Source organism: Rhinoraja longicauda, chromosome 19 (genome assembly GCF_053455715.1).
Source record: "Rhinoraja longicauda isolate Sanriku21f chromosome 19, sRhiLon1.1, whole genome shotgun sequence".
Taxonomy (NCBI): Eukaryota; Metazoa; Chordata; class Chondrichthyes; order Rajiformes; family Arhynchobatidae; genus Rhinoraja; species Rhinoraja longicauda.
Window position 1 is genome coordinate 14,392,267 of NC_135971.1, and position 18,292 is coordinate 14,410,558.

General features: G+C 49.4%; 1 protein-coding gene across 1 annotated transcript in view; it reads right to left on the reverse strand.

The window, feature by feature from the left end:
• The window catches only part of LOC144602531 (zinc-binding protein A33-like), a 110,531-nt gene extending 95,525 nt beyond the window's left edge, over window positions 1-15,006 (reverse strand). The window contains exon 1 of the mRNA XM_078415658.1: window positions 14,809-15,006. Within this exon, the coding sequence (XP_078271784.1) occupies window positions 14,809-15,006 (198 nt within the window). The remainder of the gene's footprint in view (window positions 1-14,808) is intronic.
• Between the last annotated feature and the right edge of the window lie 3,286 nt (window positions 15,007-18,292).

An 18,292-nucleotide genomic window follows, 5' to 3' on the forward strand; every position in this document is an offset into this window, starting at 1 on the left:
TAGTATGTTTTGGTGAGGTCCCCCCGCATTCTTCTAAACTCCAGCGAGCACAGGCCCAGTGCAGTCAAACGCTCATCAGGCAGCATCTCTGGAGAACATGGATAGGCGATGTTTTGGACTCAATCTGAAATGTCACCTATTGAGGTTCTCCGGTGATGCTGCCTACTCAATTATTCAAATATTCCTTACACCAAGTCAAGCCTGATGCACCAATTAAGTCATACAGTGTGGAAACGGGCCCAACAGCCCAACTTGCCCATCTCAACCAACATGCCCCGTCTATACTAGTCCTACCTGCCCCACATTTGGCCCACGACCCTCTAAACCTTTCCTATCCATGTTCCTGTCCAAGTATCTTTTAAATTTTAGATATAATAATAATAATAATGCATTACATTTATATAGCGCTTTTCATATACTCAAAGACGCTTTACAGAGATTTAGAGAACATAGGGAAATGAATAAATAGATAAATAAGTAAACGAACAGAGAAAAGAGACAGAAGGTGAGGTGACCTTCAGTGGTTGAAGGCAGTACTGAACAGGTGAGACTTCAGCGATGTTTTGAATGTGGTGAGTGTGGAGGAGTCTCTAACGGTTTGGGGTAGTGAGTTCCATAGGGTGGGAGCAGCGATGGAGAAAGCCCTGTCCCCCCAGGATCTGAGTTTGGTCTGGATGTGGGGGGATAGGAGATTGGCAGCAGCAGAGCGGAGGGTGCAGGTGGGAGTGTGCCTGTGGAGGAGGTCGTTCAGGTAGGATGGGGCCAGGTTATGGAGGGCTTTGTAGGTTATGAGGAGGATTTTGTACTGGATTCTCTGGGGGATGGGGAGCCAGTGCAGTTTGTAAAGGACGGGGGTGATATGGTCACGGATCGGGGTGTGGGTGAGTAGACGGGCAGCGGAGTTTTGAATGTATTGAAGTTTACTGATGATTTTTGAGGGTGCGCCATAGAGGAGGCTGTTGCAGTAGTCCAGACGGGAGGTGATGAAGGTGTGGATGAGGGTTTCTGCAGCTGTGGAGGAGAGGGATGGACGGAGACGGGCAATGTTTTTGAGGTGGAAGAAGGCTGTCTTTGTGATGTGTTTGATGTGTTTGTGGAAGGAGAGGGTTTGATCAAAGATGATTCCAAGATTCCAGATGTGAGGGGAGGTGGATACTGGGAGACCATCAACGTTGAGGATGAAGTTTTGGGTGGATTTGGTGAGCGTTTTTGGACCAATGATGATGATTTCAGATTTGTTGCAATTGAGTTTGAGGAATTTTGATTGAAGCCAAGATTTTATTTCAGTGATGCAGTTTGTCAGTGTAGAGTGTGTGGTGGGGGAGATTGACTTGGTGGAGATGAGGAGTTGGATATCATCGGCGAAGCAGTAGAAGTTGAGACCATGACGGCGGATTAATTGACCAAGGGGGAACAGGAAGAGGATGAAGAGGAGGGGGCCAAGGACTGAGCATTGGGGGACACCTTGGGGAGGGGAGCGGTGGGGGATTTACAGTTGTTAATGGAGATGAACTGGTGTCTGTCAGAGAGGTAAGATTTGAACCAGGATAGGGCTGTGCCGGTGATGTTAAAGGAGGTTTCAAGTCGGGTGAGGAGAATGGAGTGATTTATGGTGTCAAAGGCGGCGCTGAGGTCAAGTAGGATGAGGATGTTGAGGTTGCCAGCGTCGGAGGAGAGGAGAATGTCGTTTGTGATTTTGAGGAGCGCAGTTTCAGTACAGTGGTTGGAGCGGAATCCGGATTGGAAAGTTTCATACAGGTTATTGGTAGAGAGGTGGTATTTGAGTTGGGAAGCTACAGCACGTTCCAAAACTTTGGACAGAAAGGGTAGGTTGGAGATTGATCTGAAGTTGTTTGGGGTGTCAGGGTTTAGACCAGGTTTTTTCAGAATGGGGGTGACAGCAGCGATTTTGAGGGATGGCGGGACAATGCCAGTGGACAGGGAGGAGTTTATTGTTGCAGTGATAAGTGGAGAGAGAGCAGGAAGGCAGGCCTTGACAAAGCTGGAGGGGATGGGGTCCAGAGAGCAGGTGGCAGTTTTTATTCCTGTGAAGAGGTCAGAGAGGTCGGTGGTGGAGACTGGGGAGAACTGAGGCAGGGGTTGACAGGATAAGGGGGGGCAGGTGGTTTGAGGGGGAGCAGGTGCGTTGGTGGTTAAGGTGCTGTAGATGTTGTCTATACAGCATCAGGGTTCAATCCTGACTACGGGTGCTGTCTGCACAGTTTGTACATTCTCCGTGTGACCACATGGGTTTCCTCCAGGTGATCTGGTATCCATCCACATTTCAAAGACGTGCAGATTGGTAGGTTAATTGGTTCCGTTACGAATTCTAAAATGTCCCCTGAGTGTGTATGATAGTGTTGATGGTAATGGTCATAGTGTTGATGGTTTGCCACGGACTAGGTGGGCTGAAGGGCCTGTTTTCGAGCTGCACCTCTGAAATGAACTAAACTATACGAAACTAAGTTCATCCAATGGTGCGGATGTCACTGGAGTTTAACAATTCATCTGAACGTCAGCATCTAATTCCCCCAGCACCCCACAGGGATGGTCACCCTTGGTAAACGTGAATTTTCGTGAACAGTCTGTGACCCATAGCGCTGTGGCCATTGTGCTATATTTAAACTCCACAGCGCTGTGCCCATAGTATACTGCCCAACCTGCTGAATGCCGACAATGTTTTCTGTTTTTTGTTGGCAGTTTATGCTCAGTCACACATTCCAATCACCCAATCAACTGGATAAAGTTTTTTTTAAAAACAGATCCTGAAAATCCAAATGGAAACACCATTCGTCGTCGGTATTAGATGTGAAATATAAAGTCTGTTTCACCTTGCCTTACCTGCTGAGAATTTGGGGCAATTTCTGCTTTTATTCCACATTTTAAGCCTTGCATGTTGTTTGGGCCGCAGGTATGGTAGCAGGTGACAAAAGTCACTTATTAAATCAGATTCCCTCTGTTTCTGCAATTGTCAAAGTTAATTCTCAAAGTTACAGCTGGTCTGTGGTCGCACCGCGTGGCGTTGCTGCCATCTAGTGGCAGGAACAAGAAGTGACGCAGTTAACGCGTTGAAATGAACGGATCGACAGCTCTGATTCCACTTGCTGTTTATTTCTCTCTTCCCACATTTACATTCCCCCTGGTTTTATTTCCGCGCTCACTGGGGTTTTTACGAGGCGGAATTTGGTGATTAAATGGGAGCCGTTCAGCGCCGACCTGTTGTCCACCGGGTTTCTGCCCCACAGCCCCTGAGCCCCGCTCCTGACGCCGGTCCCGGGACCCGACCCTTTTACACACCCGGAGCGGAACCGGAGCAGATCCTCAGCCAGTTTCCAAAGCAAGGCTCGACGAAAGGATAAAGTTTCTCCGTGAATTTATTCCCAGTGAAGGTGTGGAGATGGGACTTGGTGTCCGCGTCGTAAAATGAAACTGTCCGGGACTCGTAACTGAGATAAACTCCCACCCTCCCGGGGATGGGACGGGCGGGGAGACGGGATGGAGGGGAGGTGAGTGCATCAAACCCGTCACCCCCCCGCCTGATGCCCCAGACTCCAGTCTCCGGGGTCGGTGTGACCGGTCCCTTCCTCTCCACAGACTCTGCGGCGACTCCCAGACTCCAGCCCCGACTCCCCGCCACCTCCACCTCCCAGTAATGTCTCCCCGATGTGAATCCCTCCGATCCCAGCACACACGCACTGCCTGTAAACCTCTTCCCGGTGTCAGGGAGACTCCTCCGGGTCTGGGTCCATCTCACCCTCTTCCGATCCTCAGACACCTCGAGCCCCGGACCCGCTGTTTCCACATCCAGGGTGACGGAGACTGGGGGGAGAAGCAGAGAATCAGAGAGTCCCCGGGGGTCGGGGGGAGACTCGGGCAGCGCGGCCCCGGGACCGGGGGAGAGGCCGCTCGGCCTCAGGCACAGGCGGGCGGACAACTGAAACCCACAGCGGGTGGACAACAGACATCTCTCCCGGAGTTTTTATCCGGGGATGGAGAGGGGAATTTCGTGAGGTGGGGGAGGGTGGACGGGGAGGACGAGTGCGGAGAGTGAGGAGGATTGCGAGATTGCGGTGGGGATGGAGGAATGAAGCGGGTTATTCAGATATGGAGGCAGATCGGAGCAGGTGGATATTGAGGTGAGCGGTGATTTGAGGTTGTTAAAGAGGAGGCAGAGGTGTGTGGTGGGGTCGTCATCATCACAGTGAAAGGGGGCAGAAACGAGGGGCCAGATGACCTGCTCCTGTGTTTTTTGAGTGGAGGGTGAGACAAAGGGAAGGGTGGGTTTGTTAGTCAATTGGAGTGGGTGCAAAAGGGTTTACAACAACTTCATCAGGTCTGAAGGGCTGGGTTATCAGGTGAAGTTGGACCGTCATCAGGTCATAATGTCATCAGTGAAAGTATTAGAATTAGGCCATTCGGCCCTTCAATTCTACTCCACCATTCAATCATGGCTGATCTACCTCTTCCTCCTAACCCCATTCTCCTGTCTTCTCCCCATAACCTCTGACATCCATACTAATCAAGAATCCAGCTATCTCTGCCTTAAAAATATCCACCGACTTGGCCTCCACAGCCTTCTGTGGCAATGAATTCCACAAATTCACCACCCTCTGATTAAAAGCATTTCCCCTCATCTCCTTCCTAACGGAACATCCTTTAATTCTGAGGCTCTGAATTCTGAGGTTCGTCCCTTCCTGCCCAAACCACCCCATCCCCGGGCACATTCCCCTGCAACCGCAGGAGATGCAACACCTGTCCCTTTACCTCCTCCCTCAACTCCATCCAATTTATCCCAAAGAGGAGGAAAGATTCCAAGGGGAGTAAGAGACACCCGTGGCTGACAAGGGACGTCAAGGACAGCATAAAAATAAAAGAGCAGAAGTACAACAAAGCAAAGAAGAGTGGGAAGCCAGAGGATTGGGACTCTTTTAAAGAGCAACAGAAGATGACTAAGAAGGCAACACGTGGAGAAAAGATGAGGTACGAGGGTAAACTAGCTAATAATATAAAGGAGGATAGTAAAAGCTTTTTTAGGTATGTAAAGAGGAAAAAAATAGTCAAGGCAAATGTGGGTCCCTTGAAGACAGAATCGGGAGAATTTATTATGGGAAACAAGGAAATGGCAGACGAGTTGAACCGGTACTTTGGATCTGTCTTCACTAAGGAAGGTACAAGCAATCTCCCAGATGTTCTAGTGGGCAGAGATCCTAGGGTGACGGAGGAACTGAAGGAAATCCACATTAGGCAGGAAATGGTGTTGGGTAGACTGATGGGACTGAAGGCTGATAAATCCCCAGGGCCTGATGGTCTGCATCCCAGAGTACTTAAGGAGGTGGCGCTAGAAATTGTGGACGCATTGGTGATCATTTTCCAATGTTCTATAGATTCAGTATCAGTTCCTGTGGATTGGAGGGTAACTAATGTTGTCCCACTTTTTAAGAAAGGAGGGAGAGAGAAAACGGGAAATTATAGACCAGTTAGTCTGACATCAGTGGTGGGGAAGATGCTGGAGTCAATTATAAAAGACAAAATAGCGGAGCATTTGGATAGCAGTAACAGTATCGTTCCGAGCCAGCATGGATTTACGAAGGGGAAATCATGCTTGACTAATCTTCTGGAATTTTATGAGGATGTAACTAGGAAAAGTGACAGGGGAGAGCCGGTGGATGTGGTGAACCTCGACTTTCAGAAAGCCTTCGACAAGGTCGCACATAGGAGAATAATGGGCAAAATTAGGGCACATGGTATTGGGGGTAGGGTACTGACATGGATAGAAAATTGGTTGACAGACAGAAAGCAAAGAGTGGGGATAAATGGGTCCCTTTCAGAATGGCAGGCAGTAACTAGTGGAGTACCGCAAGGCTCGGTGCTGGGACCGCAGCTATTTACAATATACATTAATGACTTGGATGAAGGGATTAAAAGTACCATTTGCAAATTTGCAGATGATACAAAGCTGGGTGGTAGTGTGAACTGTGAGGAAGATGCTATGAGGTTGCAGGGTAACTTGGACAGGTTGTGTGAGTGGGCGGATGTATGGCACATGCAGTTTAATGTGGATAAGTGTGAGGTTACCCACTTTGGTCGTAAGAATAGGAAGGCAGAGTATTATCTGAATGGTGTCAAGTTAGGAACAGGGGACGTACAACGAGATCTGGGTGTCCTAGTGCATCAGTCACTGAAAGGAAGCATGCAGGTAAAGCAGGCAGTGAAGAAAGCCAATGGAATGTTGGCCTTCATAACAAGAGGAGTTGAGTATAGGAGCAAAGAGGTCCTTCTGCAGTTGTACAGGGCCCTAGTGAGACCACACCTGGAATACTGTGTGCAGCTTTGGTCTCCAAATTTGAGGAAGGATATTCTTGCTATTGAGGGCGTGCAGCGTAAGTTTACTAGGTTAATTCCCGGAATGGCGGGACTTTCATATGTTCAAAGACTGGAGCGACTAGGCTTGTATACACTGGAATTTAGAAGGATGAGAGGAGATCTTATCGAAACGTATAAGATTATTAGGGGGTTGGACACGTTAGAGGCAGGAAACATGTTCCCAATGTTGGGGGAGTCCAGAACACAGTTTAAGAATAAGCCATTTAGAACTGAGATGAGGAAAAACTTTTTCAGTCAGAGAGTTGTGAATCTGTGGAATTCTCTGCCTCAGAAGGCAGTGGAGGCCAATTCTCTGAATGCTTTCAAGAGAGAGCTGGATAGAGCTCTTAAGGATAGCGGAGTCAGGGGGTATGGGGAGAAGGCAGGAACGGGGTACTGATTGAGAATGATCAGCCATGATCACATTGAATGGTGGCTCGAAGGGCCGAATGGCCTCCTCCTGCACCAATTGTCTATTGTCTATAGATAGTTCCTCTGTCCCTCTCTTCCCCTCCCCCTTCCCAGTTCTCCCTCTGTCTTCCTGTCTCCACCTACATCCTTCCTTTGTCCCACCCGAAACGTCACCCTTTCCTTCTCTCCTGAGATGCTGCCTGACCTACAGAGTTACTCCAGCATTTTTGTAAATAAATATCTATTCCTAGACGCACTCACTAATGGAAACATCCTCTCCACGTCCATTCTGTCCAAACCTTTCACTATTCTGTATTTTTCAATGAGATCCCCCCTCATTCCTCTGAGCAACAGCGAGTACAGACAGGCCCAATACCGACAAACGCTCATCATAGGTTAATCTACTCATTCCAGAAAGAGACTATTCAGACTGGGACATTTTTTCTTGGGAGCCTGTCAGAGTGACATTATAGATGTGTATAAGATGCACAGACAAGGTGATTAGCCGCAAAACTTTACCCAAGGTCAGAGAGTCTAAACCTCGAGTGCATCAGTTTAAGGTGAGAGTGGAAACAATAAAAAGGACCTGAGGAGCAGGTTTTTCAGTCAGTGGGTAGTGTAGATGTGGAACGATCTGACAGAGGAAGTGGTCGAGGCAGGTACAATTACAACAGTTCACAGAGAATTGGGTAGATACGTGGATAAGAAAGACTTGGAAGGATACGAGCCAGACTCAGGCAAGTGGGGCTAGCTTGGTTGGGCAACTTGGTTGGCATGGTCGAGTCGAGTCAAAGGGCCTGTTGCTGTGCTACAAAGCTCTCTGAGTCTGTGATGCTTCCCAGCAGATGAGCAGGTGGGAGATCAAATTTCTCTTCAGTTCAAAATAACATTAATCTTTGCATCATATCATTACTTAAAGATAGACCAATCAAAGGTAGACACAAAATGCTGGAGTAACTCAGCAGAACAGGGAGCAGCTCTGGAGAGAAGGAATGGGTGACGTTTCGGGTCCAGACCTGAAACATCACCCATTCCTTCTCGACAGAGATGCTGCCTGTCCCGCTGAGTCACTGCAGCATTTTGTGTCTACTTTCCATTTAAACCTGCAACTGCAGTTCTTTCGTACACATCTTACTTCAAGATGTCAGAAACAAGAACAATGGAAAAGGTATAAGCTTTACCTTGCTTGAAGTCATCAGATGTTTCTTTAAATGTTGTGTTGAATGAAACAGGGCAATGAAACTTTTCAATCGGCAAGGCCTCCTCTACCACCGACAGTGGTTTGGCTTCATCACGAACCCTGCGAATATTTAACAGCCGGTTATCAACTGAGCATTAGAAATGTTTTGAGTTGTTCCACCAAAATTTACAATATTTCCATCAAGAGCATGTCCTACCTTCGCTTGCGACCAGCTTCCTCCTGAAAGAAATAAAACACAAATCTCAATTGACTGAGATAGACCGTCCTCATCCCGACAGCGGGAATTTCTTCACATTTCTACAACCCTCTGATAATTCCCATTTCCCAACTCTTATCGCCGCTGTCATGCAGATAGAAAGTGGACATTACCGTCGAGACGTAGAACGATGGGGAAAAGCACAAGGAATGTTCATGAGAATTATGCCATGACTGAGAGGATGGAGCTCAATGTAAAGACTAGGCAGGTCGTGGGATTTTATCTGAAGAATGATGAGATAGGATTTAAGTTTATCGGTGGATTTAAATGGGTGAGGATGAAATAATAGCTCTAATCGATGGGAGAGCAAAAATCAAAGCTGAAATGTAACGTCGACTTCAACAAATACCGAAAGGAATGCAGTCATAGAAACATAGAAACATAGAAAATAGGTGCAGGAGAAGGCCATTCGGCCCTTCGAGCCTGCACTGCCATTCAATATGATCATGGCTGATCATCCAGCTCAGTAACCTGTACCTGCCTTCTCTCCATACCCCCTGACCCCTTTAGCCACAAGGGCACATCTAACTCCCTCTTAAATATAGCCAATGAACTGGCCTCAACTACCTTCTGTGGCAGAGAATTCCACAGACTCACCACTCTGTGTGAAGAAATGTTTTCTCATCTCGGTCCTAAAAGACTTCCCCCTTATCCTTAAGCTGTGACCCCTGGTTCTGGACTTCCCGAACATCGGGAACAATCTTCCCGCATCTAGCCTCTCCAACACCTTAAGAATTTTATATGTTTCAATAAGATCCCCCCTCAGTCTTCTAAATTCCAGCGAGTATAAGCCTAGTCTATCCAGTCTTTCTTAATATGAATGTCCTGCCATCCCAGGGATCAATCTGGTGAACCTTCTCTGTACCCCCTCTAATGCTAGAATGTCTTTCCTCAGATTACGAGACCAAAACTGTACACAATACTCCAGGTGCAGTCTCACCAAGGCCCTGTACAACTGCAGCAGAGCCTCCCTGCTCCTATATACTCAAATCCTCTTGCTATGAATGCTAACATACCATTCACTTTCTTCACTGTCTGCTGCACCTGCACGCTTGCTTTCAATGACTGGTGCACCATGACACCCAGGTCACGTTGCATCTCCCCTTTTCCTAATTGGCCACCATTCAGGTAATACTCTGCTTTCCTGTTCTTGCCGCCAAAGTGGATAACCTCACATTTATGAGAACATGGACCTCACTTGCATTGGAGGGAATGAAGACAACAGCAGAGATACATTTAAGGGCGAGCGGGATAAACACGTGAGCACTCCTGGAATTCGGGGTATTGTTACCGGGTGTGGTGAGTAGATGGGAAGGATGTTGAGTGGAGCAGAAATCATGACTGGATAGGATGGGCTGAATGGACTGGCCTATGATGTAGAATGTGATGTCATTCTATGGTGAACAAAGGTGGGTAAAACAAACAGAGCAAATTCCCCCAAGGTGACCGCCCACTGCTGATGGGAACCAGATATAGATGATCAATCTGCTGTGTGCGCCACGTTCTAGATTTCAATGTTAATCCCCACAATGTGGTCATGGCTGATCTAGCCCAGGAATGAACTCCTCCGCTTTGTCCCATTTCCTTTGATTTCAGTTCCCCGAATTTTCAAAAATATATCTTCCTCTGGTATAAATACGTCTAACAGGTTAAACCTCTCAGAGTCTGTGGGTTGGAGAATCCCAGAGATTTACTGCCCTCTGTTCATTCGTGGTCCTTGGGATCAGATATAGGATCACCCGTCGTAGTTCTCAACTCCACAGAATACAAACACCTCTCTACATTCCGGCCAGGCAGTCCTGAGATCCCATAGATTATGCAGGAGGCCAATTAGTTTGGGAACAACAGCTGGAACAGATGAAACATTTACCCAGTTCTGAATTACTGGTAAATGCAGCATGTATTTCTGAAATATCCCCCTCCATTTTGTGACTGCACTTTCACTTCGCCAGACTGTGGTGTAACCCCTCACCTTCAGAAACACCACACTGTCCTTTTGATCCATCTGCTGCTGCAACTTAGAGAGTTCCTCCTGAATAGATTTTAAATTCTCTTCGATCTCTCCAAGATTTTTCTTCATTCTATTCAGAATCCTCTTCTCTTCCTCCCGGATATCTGCCTGTACGCGCTGCTCTTTCTCAGTGAGAATCTGGTGCAGTTCAGCAAACTGGGATACGATCTTGGACTGAAGGTTGTGTGACTGTTCCTGTCAAATGAAAGGTGAAAATCAATATGTAATGTCACTGATTGTGTTTCCCTCAGAGGTTGACAGTGACATTTGTCCTGTGCATTTTTTTTACTTGCTTTGGCAATTCAATAGTTTGTCTAAATGCTTCTGAAATCTCGTGAGGGTGATCTGATAACCCATCAATCCTCTACCCCTAATGCAATTCCCAGCTGCCTATTCCTTTTCAAGTGCCCATTAATTCCCATTTATCCATCCACCACCCCCTAGTAGGGTGCCGCAAGGCTCATTGCTGGGACCGCAGTTATTTACAATATATATTAACGATTTAGACGAGGGAATTAAATGTAACATCTCCAAGTTTGCGGATGCCACAAAGCTGGGTGGCAGTGTGAGCTGCGAGGAGGATGATGTGAGGCTGCAGGGTGAGTTGGGCAGGTTGGGTGAGGGGGCAGATGCATGGCAGATGCAGTAAAATGGGAATAAATGTGACGTTCTCCACTTTAGTGGCAAGAACAAGAAGACAGATTATTATCTGAATGGTGTCAGATTAGGAAAAGGGGAGGTGCAATGATACCTGGGTGTCCTTGTACGCCAGTCAATGAAAGTAAACTGCACGTACAGCAGGCAGTGAAGAAAACTAATGGCATCTTGGCCTTCATTGTGAGAGGATTGGAGTTTAGGAGCAAGGAGGTCCGACTGCAGTTGTGCAGGGTCCTGTTGAGACCACACCTGGAAAATTGTGTGCTGTTTTGATCTCCTAATTTAAGGAAAGACATTCTTGCTATTGTGGGAGTGCAGTGTAGGTTCATCAGGTTAATTGCCGGGATGGCGGGACTGACATATAATGAAAGAATGTATCACAAATGCTGGAGTAACTCAGCAGGTCAGGCAGCATCTAGGAGAGAAGGAATGGGTGACGTTTTTGGTCGAGACCCTGTTCAGACTGATTCTGAAAGGGTCGACTGGGCTCGTATTCACTGGAATTTAGAAAGATGAGATAGGATCTTATGGAAACATGTAAAATTCTTTAGGGATTGGAGAGGCTACATGCAGGAAAAATGTTCCCGATGTTGTGGGAGTCCAGAACCAGGGGTTATAGTTTAAGAATAAAGGGTAGGCCATTATCATATTGAATGACGGTGCAGGCTCGAAGGGCCGAACGGCCTACTCCTGCACCTATTTTCTATGCAGCACCCGAGGTCAGGATCGAACCCGCTCACCAGAACTAGGAGACAGCAGCACTACTTGTGTCACTGCGCTGCCCTGTTATTACACGCGTCACAGGGATCAAACCTGCACAAGATCAGGAAATCGAAACTTAAAAGCCTCACCAGAACTCCAGAAATCTTCTCTTTCTGTTGCTGCTCCATTTGCTGGATCCCTGATTTATCTTTTGTGAGAGACTGGATGGAAGCTTTAATCTGACCCTGCGATTGTTTGAAAATCGGAGAATAAAAGTGTTAGACAATAAAAACGGAATTAAACAATGATGCGATCAAAATCGGTTTGCTTTTACCTTGTAGTTTTCAACAGCTTCATCTATCAGAATGAAGCGGTGATCTCTGTGTTCCCGCCCACCTGCACAAACCACACAGATCAGCTTCTTGTCATTTTCACAAAACAGCTTCAGTTCTTCCTGATGTTCCTCGCAGTGAAGTTTACTTTCCTTCTCTGTCCGATTCAGGCTCAGTGTTCGAGCTTTCTCAGCCAGTCTCGCCAAGGCCCGACTCACCCCGAGGGTGCGGTCTGTAAACACCTCTCTACATTCCGGGCAGGAGTTTCTCTCCTCCCTGTCCCAACTCTGTGTGATACAGGAGCGGCAGAAGTTGTGCCCACACTCCAGTGACACCGGATCGGTGAAGAAATCCAGTCAGATGGGACAAACTACCTCCTCGGTTAAACTCTCGACCTGGTCTTTCGACGCCATTTTTTAACTCTGCCATTTCCTGGTTCAAAACGCATGTCCACTGCGCACGCCGCCGTCTAGAGGAATTAATGTAAATCTGACGCAAATGTTCAACGTGAAGATGCAGAAACAAGGAACTGCAAATGCAGGTTTACCAAAAAAAAGTACAAAGTGCTGGAGTAAGTCTGTGGGTCAAGCAGCACATCTGGAGAACATGGACAGCTGATGTTTCGGGTCGGGTCCCTTCTTCAGACTCATTGTAGGGGGTGGGAGATGGAATAACGATGGGAGGAAGGGGGCAGGACAAAGCCTGGCTGGCAATAGGTTGACACAGTTGAGGGGGGAGAGGGAGTTGATAGTCAGACGGTTGGACAAAGGCCAGAGATGAAAAGACAGAAGGTGTGTGACAAAATGATTGAGGACTTGCGAATTGTGTCCTGATCTTCAAACAGTCTTCTCCTCAGACGGCCAAAGGTTGAGCAGGTGCACTGAAGGCGCTGGTGAGTTTCACCATCAATGTCTGCCTTCCTTTGGGAAGAGGAGCGCCGGCCAGAGCACCCGAGGGTCACCATCGTTACGACCATTTTAAAGGAAGGAGACAAATCCACCCGCGGAAACTATGGAGGGTTCCCCCGCTCTCTACGACAGGGAGGGTCAGTTACACATTAAACCGTCCTGAATATAGTCGGAAGCGGAGAGTAGCGCTTGGGACAGTGTAAGGCAGGATAAAATGCTGGAAACAACTGCAGAGTGGATTCACGAAGATGGTTCCAGGATTTGAGGGTCAGAGCGAAAGGGAGAGGTTGGGCAGGGAAGGATTTATTAATTGGAGCGCAGTAGGTTGAAGTGCATAAGACCAAGAGGTGAATAGACAGGGTGAATGCACAGTCTGTTACCCGGAGCAGTGGAATCGAAAACTAGAGGACACAGGTTTGTGGTGAGAGGTGCAAGATTTAATCAGGAACCAGAGGAACAACATTTTCACACAGAAGGTCGTGAGTGTCTGGAACAAGCTGCCAGAGGGGGTAAGTGAGGCTGGACAACAACGTGGAGTGGAGTTGAAGCCCCGTTTCCTGAAGAAAGAGGATACCTCCGAATCACCCCTCCTCCTCTTGCTCCTCTTCCCCCTCACCCTTTCCACAGCGGCGTAAAGGCGGGTTTGGGGGGGGGGGGGGAGGGGGGGCAGTTGGAGATCGGAGGGCGGAATGAAATCGGAAATTCCCTGAAGTGAGAGAAGGCAAAGTGAATATTGGAAATGATAGATACAAGAAATCTGTCGAAATAGCTTGAGAAAGAAAAGTGCTGGAGGAACTCAGCGGGCCAGGCAGCATCTGTGGGGGGGAAATGGACAAACCACTTTTCGCTGTCGGGACCCTTCTTTGTTCTGGAGAAGGAATTCCAAGAGCTGCAGGTTCTCTATATGAGATGGAGGTGGCGGGGAGTCTGTGGTGGAGACTAGGAGTCGCCGCATAGTCTGTGGAGAGGAAGGGACCGGTCACACTGACCCCGGAGACTGGAGTCTGGAGCATCAGGCGGGGGGGGGGGGGGGGGGTGACGGGTTTGATGCATTCACCTCCCCTCCATCCCGTCTCCCCGCCGGTCCCATCCCCGGGAGGGTGGGAGTTTATCTCAGTTACGAGTCCGGGACAGTTTCATTTTACGACGCGGACACCAAGTCCCATCTCCACACCTTCACTGGGAATAAATTCACGGAGAAACTTTATCCTTTCTTCTGGCCTTGGGATGAAGACCACTGGCTGAGAATCTGCTCCGGTTCCGCTCCGGGTGTGTAAAAGGGTCGGGTCCCGGGATCGGCGTCAGGAGCGGGGCTCAGGGGCTGTGGGGCAGACACCCGGTGGACAACAGGTCGGCGCTGAACGGCTCCCATTTAATCCCCAAATTCCGCGTCGTAAAAACCCCAGTGAGCTCGCAAATAAAACCAGGGGGAATGTAAATGTGGGAGGAGAGAAATAAACAGCAAGTGGAATCAGAGCTGTCGATCGTTTCATTTTAACTCGTTTCACACGACTGTGCACCTGATGTCACCAGGAATACAGGATGCAGTGGATGAAGTGACCGTGAACCTCTGTCTCATTTGGAAAATCGGCTGGGATCCCTGGATGGAGCTGAGCGGGAAGGTACTGTAAATGCATTCAGTCCAGTTTAGTTTATTGTCTCGTGTCCTGGGCTACAGTGAAAAGCTTTTGTTGGGTGCATCCAGTTTGCAGAAAATCAACCCATTTCCACTGTATAGATACATGAGATGGGAAGAACGTTTATTGCAAGGTAACGCTAGTAAAGTCCGATCTATGATAGTCCGAGGGTCACCAAATAGGTAGATAGTAGTTCAGCACTGCTCTCTGGTAGGATAATTCAGTTGCCTGATAACAGCCCTGAAGAAACAGTCCCTGAATCTGGAGGTGTAGATCTTACTAGTGGCCTGCACATTTGTATCTAATCCTATATTTAATACCCTCATGTACCCAAGCAATTATGCCAAACGCCTTTGTCACCACCCTGCGCTTCCCTGTTGCAATTTTCAACGAGCTGTGCATCTGCATTCCAATATCTCTCTCGTCTGCTAAAAATAACACAGGGCGTAACTTTTTAATGTGTATAATCTGCCCTGGCCTGTCTTGGCAACTTGCATCATCTTTATCCCAGTTAAATAAATCAGTCATTAATCCGCCAATTGGCCCAGTTCATGAATATCTTGTTCTATTCCAGATAAATGGATTCACTCTCCAAATATCACCAGAGAAACATAAAAATGTAGAAACACAGAAAATAGGTGTAGGTGTAGGCCATTCGGCCCTTCGAGCCAGCACCGCCATTTTAATTTGATCATGGATGATCATCCACAACCAGTACCCTGTTCCTGCTATCTCCCCATACCCTTTGATTCCGTTAACCCGAAGAGCTACATCTAACTCTCTCTTAAATACACCCAGTGAATCGGCATCCACTGCCTTCTATGGCAGAGAATTTCACAGATTCACAACTCTCCTGGTGAAAAGGTACCCCCTCACTCACCTGGAGTACTGTGTGCAGTTTTGGTCTCCAAATTTGAGGAAGGATATTCTTGCTATTGAGGGCGTGCAGCGTAGGTTCACTAGGTTAATTCCCGGAATGGCGGGACTGTCGTATGTTGAAAGATTGGAGCAATTAGGCTTGTATACACTGGAATTTAGAAGGATGAGGGGGGATCTTATTGAAACATATAAGATAATTAGGGGATTGGACACATTAGAGGCAGGAAACATGTTCCCAATGTTGGGAGAGTCCAGAACAAGGGGCCACAGTTTAAGAATAAGGGGTAGGCCATTTAGAACGGAGATGAGGAAGAACTTTTTCAGTCAGAGAGTGGTGAAGGTGTGGAATTCTCTGCCTCAGAAGGCAGTGGAGGCCAGTTCGTTGGATGCTTTCAAGAGAGAGCTGGATAGAGCTCTTAAGGATAGCGGAGTGAGGGGGTATGGGGAGTGATCAGCCATGATCGCATTGAATGGCGGTGCTGGCTCGAAGGACTGAATGGCCTACTCCTGCACCTATTGTCTATTGTCATCTCAGTCCGAATTGGCCGACCCCTCATTCTTCAAGTGTGACCCCTGGTTCTGGACTCCCCCAGAATCGGGAACATCTTTCCTGCATTCACCAGGTCTAATCCGCTAAGAATTTAATATTTCTACCAGAATAAGGTGGCTGTCCTGCCTCTTCCACTCTCCTATCCCCCCCACCCTCCTCATTGGCCGCCACTCCCGTCAATCGGGCGGGTTCCGCCCCCGGCGGCCATCTTGGGCGCGGCAAGTGGAAAAGGGATTTAATGGATTTATTAAAGTTTAAAACATCAAGAACTTTTAAAATATAACACCAATTTGAACGAAACGTGCTACTTGAAACATTATCCTGGGCATAATCTCTAACAACTCTCATTCAGATTGAAGCTATATTTTGAAAGCTAGAGAGATTTTAAAATTTCATTTCTAACCCATTTCTTGAAGGTCTTCAACGTGTTACGTCACAATGGCACCCGTGCGCCTGTGAGGGATGACCTCGCTTTTATTCACAAAATGCTGGAGTAACTCAGCAGGTCCTCGCGCTCGCCCCCCCCCGACCTTTAACTAATGCGCCCCCTTTCCCCCCGGACCTTCAGACAATGCGCCGCCCCCCCCCCCCCCGGAACTTTAACTAATGCGCTCCGCCCCCCCCCCCCCACCTTTAACTAATGCGCTCACCGCCCCGCACCCCCCGCCCGGAGTACCGCCATCCGTCCCGGCATGCCTTGCGCCTGACATTCCTCAGATCGGGCCGCGCTGACGCCGGGAGGTGTCGTCGCCTCTCCCGCTCCGAGAAAGGAGGGGGGGGGGGGACCCGCCTGACTGACGGCAGTGCCGTGCTCAGTGCCTTCCAGTGGGTGGAGGGGAGGGGAGTGGGGGTGGGGGCGAAGGAGAGAGTCGGGGAGGAGAGAGTGGGGATGGGGGGGTAGAGTGAGGATGGGGGAAAGGGGGTCGGAGAGAGTGGGAGCGAGGGGAGGAAGGGTGGGGGGAAGGGGGACTGGGTGTGGGGGGCAGTTGAGGGTGGGGGTGGGGGGGGTGGGGTCGGGGTAACAGAGTGGGGGTGTGGGGGAAGGGGAAGTGCGGGGCAAGGGAGAGTGTGGGTGGGGAAGAGGGGAGAATGGGGGGAGGGGTTGGGGGAGGAGAGAGTGGGGGTGGGGGGTAGTGAGGGTAGGAGGTAGTGGGGGTGGGGGGTAGTGGGGGTGGAGGGTAGTGGGGGTGGGGGGAAAGGGTGGTGGGGGAGGAGAGAGTGGTGGGTGTTGAGGGAGGAGGGGGTGGGGAGGAGAGAGTGGCGGGAAGGAGTGGGGGAGGAGAGAGTGGGGGTGGGGGGAGAGTAGGGGTGGTGGAGGAGAGAGTGGGGGTGATGGGGTAGGAAGGGGTGGGGGGAGGAGAGAGTGGGGGGAGTGGTGGGGGAGGAGAGAGTGGGGCTGGGTGGAGAATGGGGGTTGTGAGGAGGGCAGGGTGGGGGTGGGGAGAAGGGAAGAGTGCGGGTGGGAGAGAGTGTGGGTGGGAAGGAGGGCAGATTGGGGGTGGGGGTAGAGTGGGGTGCGGGCAGGGAATGGGGTAGGGGAGGGGGAGGGGGCGAGTGGGGGACTGGGGAGGCAGAGGGGGAATCGGGGTGGGGAGGGGGAAATGGGGGTGGAGGCAGGGCTAGGTTGAGTGGGGGTATGGGAGGGGCAAGTGGGGGAGAGGCAAGTGGAGGTGGGGGAAGGGGAGGTGCAAGTGGGGGTGGGTAGGGGGGATGGAGTGGGTCAGTGGGGGAGGCGTGGGGATAAGGGGGATTGAGTGGGGGGTTGAGGGTGGTACAATACAGGGAGGCTTTGGGTCCAGGGCTCACTCAGTGACACCCTCTCCCCTTCCTTTTCCCACCTCTACGCGGAATGGGCCCAACGGGTCCACTTGGTCTAGTTATAAATAAAAGTAAAGACAAGGATAAATTGTCATCAGTTTTATGTGTATTCTTAACTGTTACTGTTGACTCGTCTGCTGGGAGCAGTGCTGGTTGTGCAGTCTCACAGCAGCGAGAAGGAAGGACGTCCTATATCTCTCCTTCACTCACTTGGGGTGAAGGAGTCTGTCACCGAAGGAGCTACTCAGTGCAGTGACAGTGTCCTGCATGGGGTGGGAGTCCTTGCCCAGCAGCGATGCTAACTTTGCCCCAAGTAGTCAGGATGGGGGTACACACATCTAGCTCCATCACCCTGAACATAGGATCCCCCCAGGGTTGCGTCCTTAGCCCCCTACTGTACTCCCTGTACACACATGACTGTGGGGCCAGGTTCAGCTCAAACTCCATCATCAAGTTTGCTGATGACACTGTGGTGGTGGGCCGGATCTCCAACAACGATGAGAAGGCCTGCCGGGAGGAGGTGGCCGATTTGGCACTCTGGTGTCAGGACAATAGCCTCCTCTTGAA